General features: G+C 37.0%; 1 protein-coding gene across 3 annotated transcripts in view; it reads left to right on the top strand.

Annotated features, from left to right (window-relative positions):
• The window catches only part of Pcif1 (Phosphorylated CTD-interacting factor 1), a 300,185-nt gene that overhangs the window by 163,607 nt on the left and 121,787 nt on the right, over nt 1–14,791 (top strand). For all 3 annotated transcript variants that reach the window (XM_090408077.1, XM_090408079.1, XM_090408078.1), the window contains exon 10: nt 9,509–9,684. In XM_090408077.1, the coding sequence (XP_090264203.1) occupies nt 9,509–9,684 (176 nt within the window). The remainder of the gene's footprint in view (nt 1–9,508; nt 9,685–14,791) is intronic.

The raw sequence follows: 14,791 nt of genomic DNA, 5'->3' as shown, positions 1-14,791 counted from the left end.
ATACGTTGGACCTGAGATTGTAGGTCTCACTAATACCTACAATCTGTTTGAACTGGCAATGAGTTTGAAGCCATTTGGTGTGAGGCGGAGTCTGACAAGATAAAACACATAACGGAATGTTGTAATAGACTTGGTGGATTGGTTGCTAGTGAAGAATAAATGCATTATCAAATAAAAATGATGGGTGCAAAATGAGCAATCATGTGGGACTTTAATTATCTGCATATTTGATTGGGTATCAATGAAATCTCATGAGGCATGAAATCTAATTTATTGAGCTACTGCGAGATAACTTCCTCAAGTGGCATGTGACAGAAATAACTGAAGGTATAAAGAATGCTAGACTGGTTATGGTTTCAGAAAAGAAACCATAACCAGTTCCGCAGAACAGTTACAACAGTTGTATGGAAAGCGTATGAAAATAAACTGGCTAAAGACAGCCCCCAAAAAATAATTCTATCTTTATGATGCAAGTAAAAGAAAGAATGAATATGAAAGAATAACTCCTGAATGCAGATGGTATGTAGGTGACAGATGCAGAAGAGATGGTTCAACTGAATGTTCATTTTGCTAACAGCCTCCAACCTGGTGTATGTAACATTGAGCTCATTGGTACCTCTTCACTGTATAAAGAAACTCAGGTAAATGAGGAGAAGGTACTAAAGCTGTTTCACAAACTGAATGAGAATTTGGCAATGGGGACTGATGGGATATCAGCATAAATGTTAAAAGAGTATTCAGGTGAATTGACTGTTCCTTTTACCAGACTATATAATCTGTTTCAGAGCAGGGAAAATTCTATAAGAGTGGAAAGAATGTATGATAATCCCATTGCAGAAGGGTGGTGCAAAGACTGATGTATCTGACTACTGACCTGTCAGTATTTCTGTAGTGGTGTTGATCATTTTGGAAAAGGTGGCAAGATCTTCCATACAGAAACGGGTTGACAGAGAATCTCTGTCAACCCGTTGCAATGAACAGCGTGTTTTTTTGCTGTGGATAGGTCATGTTTGAGCATCTTGCTCATATTTGAAATTTAAAAACGTTACTGTTGAATTAGACAAAAGGTCAACGGAGGAGACTTGAACGGGCACATAGGAACACAGAATAGAGACTGTGAAAGGATGCATGGTGGCCACAGAATGGGAATGATGAACCAGGAAGGAGAGAGGGTTGTGGACTTTGCAGTAGCGTTTGATCTGGCAATTGTGAACTCGTTTTTCTTCAAGAGGGAAGAACATTTGATAACATTTAGAAGTGGTAACAACAGCTCACAAATTGACTACATTTTGACTAGAAGAAAACATCTTAAGGTTGTGACAAATTGTAAAGTAATTCCAACAGATCAAGTAGCACAACAACACCGACTGCTGTGCGTAGACTTTAAAATAAGATTGAAGATAAGAACTTCTGGTTGCCATAGGATGAAGACAATTAAGTGGTTTCGCTTAAAAGAGGAGAGTGTGAGGAATCGTTTTAGGGAGAGAGTGTTAGAGAGGATTTCGGATGGACTGGAAAGTGTACAAGATTGGTGGAAACATAATTCAAAAGTAATCCTGAGCTGTGCAATCGAGGTGCTTGGTGAGACATCTGGAAAGATTAGAGAGCAGAAGGAGGGTTGGTGGTGGAATAATGATGTACAAGTGGCAGTGAAAGCTAAGAGGAAGGCAAAGCAGAAGTGGGATGAGTCAAGAGTGGAAGAGGACAGAGAGGTGTACAAAGAGAGAAAGCAAGAAGCCAAGAGAGTTGTGGCACAGGCGAAGGCCATGGCATATCAAGATCTGTATGATCAATTAGAAACAAAGGAAGGACAGAGGAAAATTTACCAACTAGCGAAATGTAGAAATAAAGCAGCTAAGGACATCTTACATGTGAGGTAGATCAAAGATGCTGAAGGAAGAGTATTATGGAGGGATGTGGACATAAGAAACAGATGGAAAATATACTTTGACGGACTTTTGAATGAGGAAAATGCAAGGACTCACAGAGGAGATGGGCAGCCTTCTGAGGGGATGGTGCAGAACATCAGTAGAATGGAAGTGACGGAGGCCATGAAGAGGATGAGGAATGGAAAAGCGGTGGGCCCCGACAGAATTCCAGTGGAGGCATGGAAGGCACTGGGGGAAGAGGGAATTGACCTGCTGTGGGACCTTTTCATGAAAGTTTGCCAACAAGAAAATATACCCGAGGAATGGAGGGAGAGTACTCTTGTTCCCATCTACAAGGGTAAAGGGGATGCACAAGACTGTAAAAATTACAGAGGAATAAAGTTGATGTCCCACACAATGAAGATCCTAGAAAGGGTTCTTGATGGTAGATTGAGGGAGGAGGTGGAGATTGCAAAGGAACAATTTGGCTTCATGCCTGGTAGATAAACAACAACAGATGCTATCTTTGGGTTACGACAGATGATGGAAAAATATCGAGAGAAACAAAGGGAGCTACATCTGGTATTTATTGATCTGGAAAAAGCATACGATAGAGTGCCAAGGCAAGAAGTCTGGAGGTGTCTAAGGGAGAAGAAGGTGCCGGAGAAATATGTCAGGTTGGTGCGGGAAATGTACAGAAATGTTAAGACAAGTGTTCGAACCTGTTTGGGACAAACAGAAAGTTTTCAAGTAACAGTTGGCTTGCATCGAGGGTCAGCGTTAAGTCCGTTTCTGTTTAATATTGTGATGGAGGTGGTAACAGAGGAGGTGAGAGAAGATCCACCTTGGACAATGTTGTATGCAGATGACATTTTGCTGTGTGTAGATTCAAGAGAAGAAGCGAAACTAAACTGGAAAGATGGAGAAAAGTACTGGAAGAGAGAGGTATGAGACTGAGCAGAAGTAAGATAGAGTATATGTGTTGCGCTGTGGGCGGCGGCCAGGAGACAGATCTGGAGCTGGAAGGAAATGTCATCAGGAAGGTGAGAGACTTTAGATACTTAGGTTTAACAGTGGAAGAAGATGGAGGAGCTGAGAAGGAAGTGGGATGCAGGATACAAGCGGGTTGGAGGAACTGGAGGGAGATGGCTGGAGTGTTATGCGATAAGAGGGTGCTGATCAATCTGAAAGGCAAAATTTATAGGACAGTAGTGAGGCCAGCTATGACATATTCTATAGAAACTGTGGCCCTGAGGAAAAATAACATCAGCAGGATGGAAGTAGCAGAGATGAGAATGCTTAGGTGGATGTGCGGTGTGACCAGAAAGGATCATCTGAGAAATGACTATGTCAGGGGAACAGTGAAAGTTACGAACTTAGGAGCGAAAATACAGGAGGCAAGGTTGAGATGGTTTGGTCATGTGATGAGGAGGGAGGACGAATATGTGGGAAGAAGGGTCATGCAGATGGATGTGCAAGGAAGGCGGAAGCGTGGGCGGACAAAGAAGAGATGGAGGGAGCTGGTAGAAGAGGACTTGAAGATGAAGAACTTGGATGTGGTGACAGCCCAAGACAGGAAGGTGTGGAGGAGACTCATAACAAACAGTGACCCCACTTAAGTGGGAGAAGCTGTAGAAGAAGAAGAAGAAGAAACTGTTGAATTAGACAAGGGGAATTAATACATCATGATACTTAAAGTCTTTGCTTGGAATTTTGATAGGATACAGTATGGAAGATATTTGCTTAAGTTGGAGAGTATGGGATTGGATTATAAAATATTAGTGCGGATAAGAGGATGGCTGACTGATAGATATCCAAAAGTGGTATATGGGGAATGTGAGTCTGCAAGATTTAAGATGATTAGTGATGTACCACATGGATCAATTCTTTTCCATTGTTATTCAGTCCTTACATTATAACATTGGGAAGGATTTGATAACAGACATACAGCTAAAGCTGATGATGTAAGGATAGGCAAGATAATCAGGAATGTAACTGATATGCAGTACTTGCAGAAAGATTTGAATATATGCTGGAAATGTGAGCCTGCATGTGAAAATGGCTGTCAATTCGTTGTTAGTAAATGTAAAGTTATGCACTTTGGTGTGATGAGATATCCATTGTCATATTATATTAGCAGGATTATGCAAGAAGAAATTGATTAGGCTAGGGATCTTAAAGTTTTATTAGATAGGAAATTATTGTTATTATTATTACACCCTCCATGGAGTTGAAGACTCATTGTGGGAGGTTCGTCCAACTGACAAAATATCTATCATATTGAATCTTAAAATCCTTAACACTCCATGCATTAACAATATTCCAGGGGTGGCCTCTGGTTCTTCCCCTCTCACCTTTGATCCTTTTTATAATCCTCTCTGAATTAATCTGATAAAATCCCTCACTAACTTAAATGTCTTTATCATTTATCATTGTTACCTCTTTTCCACCAAACTCAGCAATCCACATTTCCTCAATGTCTCTCCATAGCCAATATTCTGTAGTACTGATATTGACTTAGTCACGCTTCTTGATAATCCCTATTTTTCTCTAGATCCTCTCCAATGTTTCCACATCACATTGAAAACCAGGTGACCAAATCTGAGCACAATAGTCCAAGTGTGGTTTATACAGTGGCACAACCACCTCTTTATCCATACATGTTACTTCAGAGTACTCTGAAGGTTCAGAAGTACTCTGTATTCTGAATGTTACTTCAGAATATAGAGTACTTCTCATAGCAGCACAACACTTGCAATATGCCCTCTAAACTTCAGTTTACTGTCAACCACCACTTCCAAATCTTGAATCTCATCGACTTGATGCAGTACAGCATCATCAATACAGTACACAGCCTTATATTTCTGAACTCCAAAATGTAACACCTTGCATTTACTAATATTTAAAACTATAACCTCAGTCCTTTGTCCAAGTGAAAAGTCTATTCAAATCTTCCTGAAGGTTAACATCAGTAGGGTTACTTATAATTCTCTCCAACTTTGCATAATCAGCAAACAAATGAAGATCTCTAATCAGTCCACATAATATATGATTTATGAACAAGTTAAACAGGAGGGGCACAAGAACAGAACCCTAGGGTATGCCACTGGTTACCCTCCTTTTTTAAATTGCTGCTCCATCATACACAGCTTGTTGGTATCGTTCAGAGAGCCAATCTCTGATCCATCTAAAAAGTGTTGAAGTTCAAAGTTCAGATAGCAAAGAACTGCAAATACAACTCAGAGAACAATTGCAATGCTGAAAATCTTCACATATAAGTCACTTTGTCATCTTTACAAAGTCTTGATACAACTTCACTTGTTAGACTGTTGTGCATGAGTCTGGTCTTCTGGTTTCCATGGTGATGCTGATAATACAGTGAAGAGGGTGCAAAGGAGAGTGTTAAAGATAGTATCAGGATAGTGGAATACAGAATATCAGAGAGTAGAAAGAGAGATTATTGAGACTTACAAACTTCTGAAAAGGTTATACAGGAGACCAGTAGATTGAATTTTTCATTTTCCATTTATAGAAGGATGGAGAAAAAGGACAAGAGAGAATCCATGGAAGTTGAGAATGAATGTAGTAAAGAAGGGTAAGAGTGATTTTTCTCTCATAGAGTAGTATGTGATTAGAAAGTACTGCCTCTGTAGATGGTTAGTACAGGTATTGTGAATGAATTAAATAAAAAGTATGACAACTGCTGCAGGTGATATGTTCCTCCCTTCATGCTTCCCTGACTTCCTGGAGATCTCTCTCTTAATATTGTTATTGTTTGCATTGTTCTTTATGTTCTATCTTATTCTTCTCTTTATCTTTGCGTGTGGGGCGTCACTTTCTTGTTAATTTTCTATCTTAAATCCTTGTCGTACTAACTAAGCCTGAAATCTCTAACTTATCTCTCAGGGGCTGTTGCTCTATTCGGAACTCTGACAAAATTTATTTATTTTAGCTGCGCCAGCCAGAGTCCTAGTACAGAAGAATTCTTGTACAAAGAAACTTTCCCAAGTTTAAGTATTACCTAATCTTATTAAGGTATTAAGTGCCTATAGAAACTTCAACATTGTAGTCATGGCCTAAACTTTCTAAACTTTCTTTAATTTCCCCTTATTCACAGGTTCGAACTTTAGTGAGTGGTAATTTCAATCTCATGCTCAGACGAACTCAGACTTACATAGAAAAACATGTTTATTAATTATCAAAATTTCATACAATCAACTTTTACATATCAAGGTATGTCATATCAGAATTCTAATTCATTAGCTGAGCTATAAGGAATACATTAATTGTCAAAATACTCTAATTTTTCATCTATAGATTAAGTAAGCATATATTTATCATGAAACAGTAATTCAGAATTCTAAGTAAAGCTTGCTAACACAGGTCAATTCACATTCAACTAAGTGTTGCATACTCTCAGGCTTTCAGACTACTAGCCAATATAATTAGATTAATGCATTACTGAGCACAAAAGTCACTTAAAAGTTCTCTTTCTTCTCAATCAGAAATCTGTTCTTCTCTCTTTGCCCCAATACTAATCGTTACAAGAATAAGGAATTTACTGTATTTTGCCAATGTCCTGAGAGGATATCACGCTTCTTTTCGTCCGTCCTTTGTTGTCAAATGTCTTTCTGCTTTATCGAATCACGTCCACGTGGAGATTACGCTGATCGACGCAAATTGCCATTCCTTGCACTTTACCGTATATACGCTACTGGATCGATATCGTCATCTCGGCCATCCTTTTTGACGAACTTATTCCGCTGTTTCGCATCGGTAAACTTTTACCGATGGCCCTAGTTGGTGTCTGCTGTCAGCTCAAGTATAGCATGCCCAACTCCTTCAGCTAACAACCGGAAGAAGATTACCTCCGGTGCCGTCGATCGGTCAGCGCTCTGCTTGTCCACACGAGAAAACAGGAACAGAAAAAACGGGGGATTCAAACCTGAGTGAACTCGCTTTTTATTCTTCTTTTTAGCGCCCTCTTTTCATAATGGAGGATCTCTCACTGTGCTCTCCTATTCGCCCCTACGCGATTGCATCACACTTCTGCTCCTTGAAGAATGCTCATTTCGCCAAACGCGAGTTCGGCTCGCCTTCCACGAACGCTTCCGTTGTGCCATGACATCATCGTAGGCAGTTAGCTAGCAACCTTTGAAACCTTGTTTGCACTTAGATTTACATTCTTATACAGTATAATTTAGACATCAATAATTTTAACAATATAATTCTATTTTGACATACAATTTTCTCCTCAACTTTACTTCTTTCTAAGGTAATTGTAACAGGTTTTCTTTTATATTTTTCTTACTTAACTAATAGTGCAAACATTTCTAGCTCAGAATTTTTGTTTCTTGTTAAATCTTGAATGAATGACTTTTTGTTGAAAGAGTCCCCATTCAAGATCTAACAATATAATAATTGTAATAATTGATTCAGTTGACTTCCTACCGTACTAGCTTTGCTATTTCTGTTGTCTATTTCCATATTTAATTTAATATCTTTACTAAAACTTTTTACTTGTTCTATAGGATTTCCATTCAGGATGGAGTTTTCAGTGTTTCTCAGAGCCTATTTTCATTGTCTGTTTATAGCTGTTATCATACCAAATTTATTACAGTAGTTATTCAATTTAATTGGGGAATCCTCCAATGGCTTGTACTGGATTTATTTAAGAGCTATGTAGTATCATCTGCATGCAAAGAGTTAAGATTAGCACCTTCAGTTCTGATTTCAAGTTTAATGCTACTTACCTTCATTATGTGATCCAGATATATGATGAATAACAGTGAAGATAATGTGCATCCTCCTCTCACACCTATTAAAATCAAACAGTCTTCCTGTACCTACTTCAGTTTTCACTGCTGACTTGCTATTTAAAAAGAGACTGTATTGCTCGATATACTATACCATTTACCTGTTATAACTGAAGCATTTTGAAGAGCGATTCTTTTAGTATCATATGCCTTTCAAAGTCTGCAAAACTGAAATACGGATCCTTGTTAAATTACAATGATTTCTCAATTATTTGTCTTAAAGTAAAAATCTACTCCTGACATTTCCTGTTGTGCCTGACTCATCTTGTTTATCTCCAAGTATGTTTGCATAATTCTCACATCCAGTTTTATTTCCCTGGTTTGTAGATAGGTATGATGAGAGTCTTACTACAGTCATCTGGAATGTCTTCTAACCAGTTCTTCTGAATTATGCAGTGAAGCCATCGTAAAACTTTTATACCTCAATAAGGTCTAAAAGTTTCTGGTCGAATATCACCTACTCACCATGCTGTAACTGCTTGTTCCATCTAGCAGTCTTTCAAAGTAATTACTCCAAGCATCTAGAATATCTTCAGTTTTCATGTCAGCTTTATCATCTCTGATTTCTTTCATAGTATTCTTTCCTCCATTTCTAAGCTTATTCAGCTTCCAGAACATTTTGCCACCTTCTTGATATTTACTTCTGCATTCTTACTGGTCTTTCTATGACTTTTGTTTAGGTGAAAACATTACATTTCTGTATTATCTCACAGTACATGCTGATTTCCTTGCTGGGAGCTTTCAATATGCTTTCTTCTTTTCCATGTTTGCCTTTTTAACTTCCTGAACATGAAGTTCTGATTTTTCTATCCTTGCAGATAACTTCACTACATACCAACAAGACATGTTTTTTTCCGAGATTGCCTTATACGCTTTTCTTTTCAACAATATTCAATTTTATCTGACCAAAACTACATGATGATTACTTCCTATTTCAGATCCCTGGTATACTCTTATGTCCCGAACCATTGTGAAGATATTATCAGCAATAAGGACTTTTTGTAATTTCTTGTCTTTTCCGTCCACGTAAATTTGTGCACATCTTTATGGTGGAACATGCCATGAGTAAAGACTAATCCATATCCTAAACAGGAATCAAGCAGGTACTTACCATTATTATTTGCTTTGCTCTTCTTTCTAAATTTTCCCAAAACCTTTCCTTTGTATATACTTGATATTCATTTTCTTTCCTTTTCTGCTATGAAAATCTCCAACAAGTAACATCTTTTTTTTTTTGTACCAGCTGACTTCTTTAGTCATTCAAAATTTTTTGTTTTTTCCTTTTGTGGGACCATAGGAACAGATATGTCTCTTCTCCAGTTTCTCCATTTTTGATGTTTGTCCATATCACTCTACTAGATATTGCTGCCTTCCATTCAAGAAACTTATCCTTGTATTGTTGAATACGCTACCTACTTTTTTTTCCCTGATTGTTAGTGTCTGATTATAACATCTAGTATTTGTTGTTTAAAAAAATCTTGTTTTTGTCTTCTTTATTTCATTGACATCATTTATATTAACCTGGTACATTTCCAGTTCCTCTGCTGGGTTATCTGGTAGCTGCTGCAGAATCACTGCTCTACCTTTAAAATGGAGGAAGAGGATATGTACAGTTATTTACTATACATTTTTATTATACAGAGCTCCACCCCCCTCCTCCTCCTCCACTTTGTAGAAACATGTCATTTCATGTCAGTTATCTACAACAGGCATGTAGATAACTGCCATGGAGAGGTTGTATATTTTACTTAATTTGCCCATTATATGCATTTGGATCAAAATATTTGAATCTGCAAATAATTTTTCTTTCTTTTTTCTCCTCAGAAATTACTAGTCCTTTGCAAGTCAACAATCCAAAGAAAGTGCACTGCTATCCGGTTCAGTTTGCTATATCTTCACCTCGTCTACCTCTAGTTGATTTATTAAATGACAAGGAGTCGACTCTTTTGCGTTACCGAGGAGATGTTCTTAGAATAAATACTCTTTATTTCCAGAAACTTGTAAGTACCTTTGTTTACTACTTCAGTTTTATTCTTCATTATTCAGACAATAAAAAAAAAATCTTCAAATTGGCTTAAGTGGGGATAGGGTCAATTTAAAAAAAAAAAAAAAAAAAAAAAAAAAAAAAATTCAAACTTTCCATTAATTATAAATATGCACACATTCCTATATTAATCAATAATTTGGATCAGAAACTCCATGCATTTCAATTAGTTCCCAATTTTTTTCCTATCTTGGAAAAGGAAACTTTTCAAATATAAATAAAAAGAAAAAAGAATTTCAAGAAAATTGCAAAATGGATTTTTTTTTTTTTTTTTATTTATTTTTTTTTTTTATAGTCCTTATAACAGTGCTTCCCAAACTTATGGATGTCAGGCCCCCTTGGAAAAATTAAAATATTTCACATCCCCATCAGAAAAAAAAAATCGTAATACAGACATATATTATTATAATATTTATTGTATTTATATTCGATACAAAACATACACAGCGAATATTGCAAAAATCAAATGCAAATATTACATTTTTAGCATCTTACATATACATTTGACATGCACACTTAGTCTTAAAACATTTTAAATTTGTTTTTATTATTTCATGGCCCCCTCAACAAAACTAATGGCCCCCAAGGGGGCTGCAGCCCACAGTTTGGGAAGCACTGCCTTATAAGATAGGATTAAACTTAATAACATTTCTGAATTAAAGCTTATTATGGGATATAAAGATTGTTTTCTTGATGAATAAAGTGGTTTGTTTTGTCTGACTTTGAAAGTTTTTTAAGACTTCTAGACTAGGTCCAACATTCCTTCACCTCTTCATTGAGTGATCCTTGCACCATACATTTAAAAATGAAGAAAAAGCACACAAAAATTGAAGTGATCTATGCTAAGTTACAATACATTGCCATCCATAAAACTGAATACTTTAAAAAAAATTTTTTTTTTAAATGTGAATCCAACTCATAAAAGATTGTGAACCTACATTAATTAGTATGAGTACTTAGGTAATAAATCCTGCTCTAGAGACTAAGCATGAAACTTTTCCAAGCCACGTCAAACCTCCAGTAAGTAGAGTAGTAATCTCCCACTGGTTGGCCAGCTTTTGTTGCACCTTACTTGTGATAGTTAATGCATCTTTATCTACAGACTTTGTAGCTAATGCCTTAGTATCACAATGGTTCAATGATATTTTCTTCCTATTTATCAGTGCCCTTTGACTGTTATTTTCAGTCCTCTTTTTCATTTGAAAAACATGACATTATTTCCAATGATTTTCAAACCATTATTTAGTTAGTGTCTATTGAATAATGGTTTCTTGTCTTATTTCTATGCCTTTTGAATTGCAAAACTGGTCAGCCTGGTCAAACCTCATGTTCACATTCACTGGCTTGCCATGTGGACTAAGCTCTATACTGTTATTATGTATTTGTCTAGTTAAAAGGATTCTAATGGTGTAATATCATATCATTTCTGTTATGTCCGCATGGTTAGCCTAGTGGCTATGCACTTTGCAACCATATGCCTAGGGAAGGAGTGTCCTAGGTTCTATTCCCGTCGATGACGTGAGGAGCTTAAGGATCTTCCTCAGCCATAGCCAAGTTAGCCGGTCTTGGGCATGGACAGCAGGGTTTTTTCCAGCAGTTTATCTTGGGTTTTTCATCCCACAAGCAGGCAAACCGGCCCTGTGAACACACACGGATCTACAGTCATAAATACTTAACCCCCCCCATGAGGGGGCTCAACTCGCCCCAGTAGAGACAGTGGAGAAATAGGGAGGAAACTTCATACGAATAAATAAATTTCTGTTATGTGCATCACTTAATCTAGATGGTTTTGAAATCAGTCATAAATTGTTTAAAATAACATTAATGTCACATAAACAGTTTTAGACACAAAATGTCTATTTTGACATGTTCATTGCCAATCACGCGATATTGTGCGATGCGAGCTCTCACCAAACGCCCGATCACGCGTTATCGCGTGGACATCGCAAACTAAATAAAAAGTAATAAAAAAATTTGGCCACCACACGAAATTCCAATTTTCAGCTTGGCAATGAACGATACGCGCGATGCGAGCCCTCACCAAATGGCCGATCACGCGTTATTGCGTGGGCATTGCTAACTAAATAAAAAAAAAAATTTAAATTTGGCCACCACACGAAATTCCAATTTTCAGCTTGGCAATGAAAGTGTTAAGAGAGGTCAGAGGTTCTTTTGCATTGTCCTAATTTTGAATCTAAATGATTGACTAACCATTCCAAATGCTTCAAAAATCAATCTTGAACCTTCTCTTCTGGTGTTTCTCAGGCCTTTAAGATCTATGACCTGCCATACATTCTTGGATTCCTTAAATTTAATTTAGGAGGATAATATAGTTATTCTTTTATCCACTGGAATATTTTTATCTGTAAGTTGTATGTATTCTTCTGGCCTTTGCAGAGATGAAAATCCTGAGTTTCCAGTGGTGGAGGCTTTCATATAAGATCAACTAATTCACTTTCAGTTAAAATGTCATTATAAACATTCTCCATATGCTAGAAAGTATCCAAGGGGATACTTTCTAACAAGGGGACATCATCATTACTGGCTGAGCTATGGAGGTTCTACACTCACAAATATGCTGTTATTATGTATCATTTCATCCCAAAAGTAATGTCGATTTTTTTGTACTGTACTTGTTCAAACATGTCTCAGCTTGTCTAAACATGAATTTTTTAAGCTTTATAAATAATGCAGAGCTGAGGCAGCCTCATTCTAAGGAATTTCACATTTCAAAAACATCTGTTTTTGAAATGTGTTATTGTTTAATTAACATAAGTTATTGTTTAATTAACCCTTTATTACTATAGAGGTCACTGAATAGCACATCATGCTATTAGTTCAGCAATGCTGCTAACACTAAAAAATGTGCAAGAAGCGTATGGCGATAATGTTTTGAATGTGTGAAAGTGCCAGTGATGATTCCAAAAATTTCATCAAGGGGACTTTAGCTTGAAAGACTCCCCTCGCTGTGGGCACCCTGTCTCTCTTGATAATGATATGCTGGAAGCCGCTATTGCAAGAAATAACAATGCAACTGTTGAAGATTTAGCAAAAGATCTTAATTCATCACCATTTGCAAGAACTTGGAATAGAGCCTAAGCTCAGCAAGTGTGTTCATCACAAACTGATGAACAACAACTGAAGAGAGCGCATCAACATCTGCACTGCTCTTCATTCTCCCTTTTTGAGTCACGTAGTCACTGGTGTTGAAAAGTGGTTACTTTACAAGAATGATAAGTGCCGAAGGCAGTGGGTTCATTCAGGGGAACAGGCTAAACCTCAGCCAAACCAAGGCCCTCGCCCTCAGAAGGTTTTGTTAAGCATTTGGTGGGATATGGCTGGTATTATACACTTTGAACTCTTGCCACAAAACCAAACAATCACAGATGATGTATACTCTGAACAACTCAATCGATTGAGTGAAAAACTGAAAGAAAAGAGGTATTCTCTGGTCAGTCAAAAGGGTATTGTGTTTCACCATGATAATGCACGCCCTCATAGTGCAAGAATCACCTGTACAAAGATCTAGGAACTTGTCTGGGAAAAGCTTCCACATCCTCCATGTTCTCCTGATCTTCCACCTTCAGATTGCCACTGATTTCGAAGTTTGTAACATTTCATTAATGAAAATATTAGAGGCACTGAAATTAACCTAATTAATCTCTTTGCCTCCAAACCTCCTTAATTCTATCAAAATGACATTATTAAGCTTTCACAATGTTGGAAGAGCATTATTGATTCAAGTGGAAAAAAATATCATCATCAAATTCCTGCAATTCAAGGGGGGGGGGATACAGGATATGATAGTACTTCATGAAAAATGTACATCATTACTAACTTTCTTATCTACAATTTTCCTCTAAATCAGTCTGTTACCTATCAAGACCCTAACATTATCAGATCATATATTTCTATCTTCTAAAGCACTTTTTACTATATCAATCCACCCATATCTTGGTCTTCCTCTGGGTCTTTTTCTTGCCAAACCTGGCAGAGAACACTTGATTTGCTAATCTTTCCTCTCCCATTCCATTTAAGTGACCATACCACCTGAGATTAACTCTGTTAATGTATTCCTGGATGCTGATAATGTCAAATTCTTTTCTAATATCCTCATTTTTAATATGATCCATTCATGCTCCTAATCTTTCCCAGGACTCTCATATCTGCAGTCTCTAGTCTTTGGTCAAGTATTTACTTCTGCTTCAGCTCTCAGATCCATACTGTTTTGACTAATTTCTCTCTTATTCCATATAAATTTATTCAGTTCACTTCCTACCATATGTTGATTCTATTGTCTATTTCAATATTTAATTTACCATCTTGACTAAAAATCATGATTAAAGTAGCTGAAATGTTTTACTTGATCTATAGGTTCTCCATTAACAAGACAAAGACTATGAAAATATCAACATGCAGTTGATATTTTCATTGTCTTTGTCTTGTTATTTCTGACCTTCATACCACATCTGTTACAACAGTTATTCAATTTAGTCAGGGAATCTTGCAGACTTGTAGCGGATCTATTTAGAAGTATAACATCATCCGCAAAAAGCAAAGAGCCACATTAACATTTCCAATTTTGATATGAGGTTTAATACCACTTCCCTTCATAATGGGATCCACATAGATAGTGAATAACAGTGGGGTTAATATACATCCTTGTCTGACACCAGACTTAACATTCAACCATCTTCCTGTACTTCCTTCAATTCTAACTGCTGACTTCCTGTATGCCCCTTGAGGGTACAAGGCAAGAATTTGATGATGACTTAAAACTCAAATAAAGACTAAGTATTGCTTGATATAATGCCTCATCGACACCATATAACAGTAGCGTTTTGAATAGCTTCTCTCTTGGCACCTTGTCATATGCCTTTTCCAGATCTACAAACCTTAAATCCAGATCTTTGTTATATTCCCATGATTTCTCAACTATTTGTCTTAAAGTGAAAATCTGATCCTGACAGCCTCTATTTGGCCTGAATCCAGCTTGTTCTTCACCAAGCTTTTCTTCCACAATTCCTCTCAACCGTTTCTCAAGTATACTTGCATAAATCTTA

The sequence above is a fragment of the Typopeltis vanoorti genome, chromosome 18, assembly GCF_054136105.1.
Source record: "Typopeltis vanoorti isolate ZY-2024b chromosome 18, IOZ_Tvanoo_1.0, whole genome shotgun sequence".
NCBI classification, from domain to species: domain Eukaryota; kingdom Metazoa; phylum Arthropoda; class Arachnida; order Uropygi; family Thelyphonidae; genus Typopeltis; species Typopeltis vanoorti.
The sequence above is the reverse complement of the archived record's forward strand: the minus strand, read 5'-3'. Positions and strand labels throughout refer to the sequence as shown.